The 1,521-nt window shown below is 37.2% G+C and overlaps 1 protein-coding gene across 1 annotated transcript in view; it reads right to left on the bottom strand.

The window, feature by feature from the left end:
* LOTGIDRAFT_174841 (hypothetical protein) overlaps positions 1-1,521 on the bottom strand; it is a gene marked incomplete at both ends in the record, with an annotated part of 5,148 nt that overhangs the window by 2,915 nt on the left and 712 nt on the right. Inside the window, one exon of the mRNA XM_009054686.1 lies at positions 355-547. Coding sequence (XP_009052934.1) covers positions 355-547 — 193 coding nt within the window. The remainder of the gene's footprint in view (positions 1-354; positions 548-1,521) is intronic.

Here is a 1,521-nt window from a genome sequence, read left to right as displayed (position 1 = left end):
TTTAAGAGGGGTAATAGTAAAGAGTTATTGCGGAAAATGGGGTAATAGTAAGGATTTATAGGGGAGGATGGGTAATAGTAAGGATTTATGGGGAAGAGGGGTAATAGTAAGGATTTTTAGGGGGAAGAGGGTAATAATAAGGACTTATAGAGGGGGGGGATAATAGTAAAGATTTATAGGGGAGAAAGGGGGTATGAAATTCATCAAGCATTCTGAAAGGGGTTATAGAAACTTTAGAAAGACTACTGAATCAAGGGTTATATATAAAGTAAACTCGCACACCTTTTCAGAGTCGACATGGTGGAAATCAACAAGTTTCTGACTACTACGAAATGAAAATAACTCATAACCTACCTCCATTTGTTCCATGTGAGGCTAGGTGGCCCTAACAAGGTAGCCAACAGGTTGCCACAACTTAAGTACACGAGAGTCCAACTCGAAACGCGACAATTTTGCTCCTTGTGAACTACCTCCAAAAACCTAGGTTGTACACCACATCTAACCATGTTGTCCGTAGCTGACGACGAGCTACTATGTACTTGGAACCCTAAAAAGTAACAATATAAAACAATGATTATAAAATGAAAAATGTCCTACTTTTTTGCAACTTGTGAACCAATGAGACGGGCAACGCTATGCAGGTACAATGAAATAATGATAAAAACTTACTCCGTATTTGGGCGAATTAAATTCTTTAAGCTAATTCCACTAAAAGTTTGATGACTTCACTAACCGTCATATGTGAAAAAGCATATTTCGAGATTAGTGACGTCATCAATCTCTTAGTTTTAGTGGAATACCAGACATCTGGTTTCAAATTGTCATGGTGCAAATTGATGCTATCAGTGTCCCCAACACATATACATTTAGTAAACCTCTTTACAATCCCTTTAATTCCATGTGAACATTTATATCTGTGATAACTGTTGTATCAAAGGTTACAGATCATCAGACCAACTCGAACATGGTATGGATGGTATTTTTCAAGCATATATGGCGGGTAAAGCATGCAATTTCATACCCATTTAATGCGCAGTCATAATATACTAACCTCATAACCTCAACAGGAATGGTATCCCAACCATGGAGTATTTACTCAATAGTAAAAACCGCTATTGAGCACCCTGACCTGAAGAGAAAAAAGAAAAATATCAAAATTAAAATGTTATCGATGAACATTGAATACATAGTAGCGAAGATATGTAACATATAATATCATATTGAATAGTTACGCATCATGGAAATGAATGTAATAGAGTTTTACGTCCTACTCTTCAGCCATGCAGTGTGCAATGAGGGAAATTTTGCTAGGACAGCGGCATTTACCTTACTCTTTTTCGATTTCCAACTGTCGAAGAATCATTAAAGTGCACAACCTGTAGCACACTGGGCCTTGGGTTATTGTCCCATACAGCTTTATGGAACAACAATCACTGGTTATGATTTATAGGGGGAAGAGTAAGGTTAATAGTAAGGATTTATGGGGCAAGATGGATAATAGTAAGGATTTATAGGGAAGAG

Source organism: Lottia gigantea (assembly GCF_000327385.1).
Source record: "Lottia gigantea unplaced genomic scaffold LOTGIsca_220, whole genome shotgun sequence".
Lineage (NCBI taxonomy): Eukaryota > Metazoa > Mollusca > Gastropoda > Lottiidae > Lottia > Lottia gigantea.
This window is presented reverse-complemented; position numbering and strand designations above follow the sequence as displayed.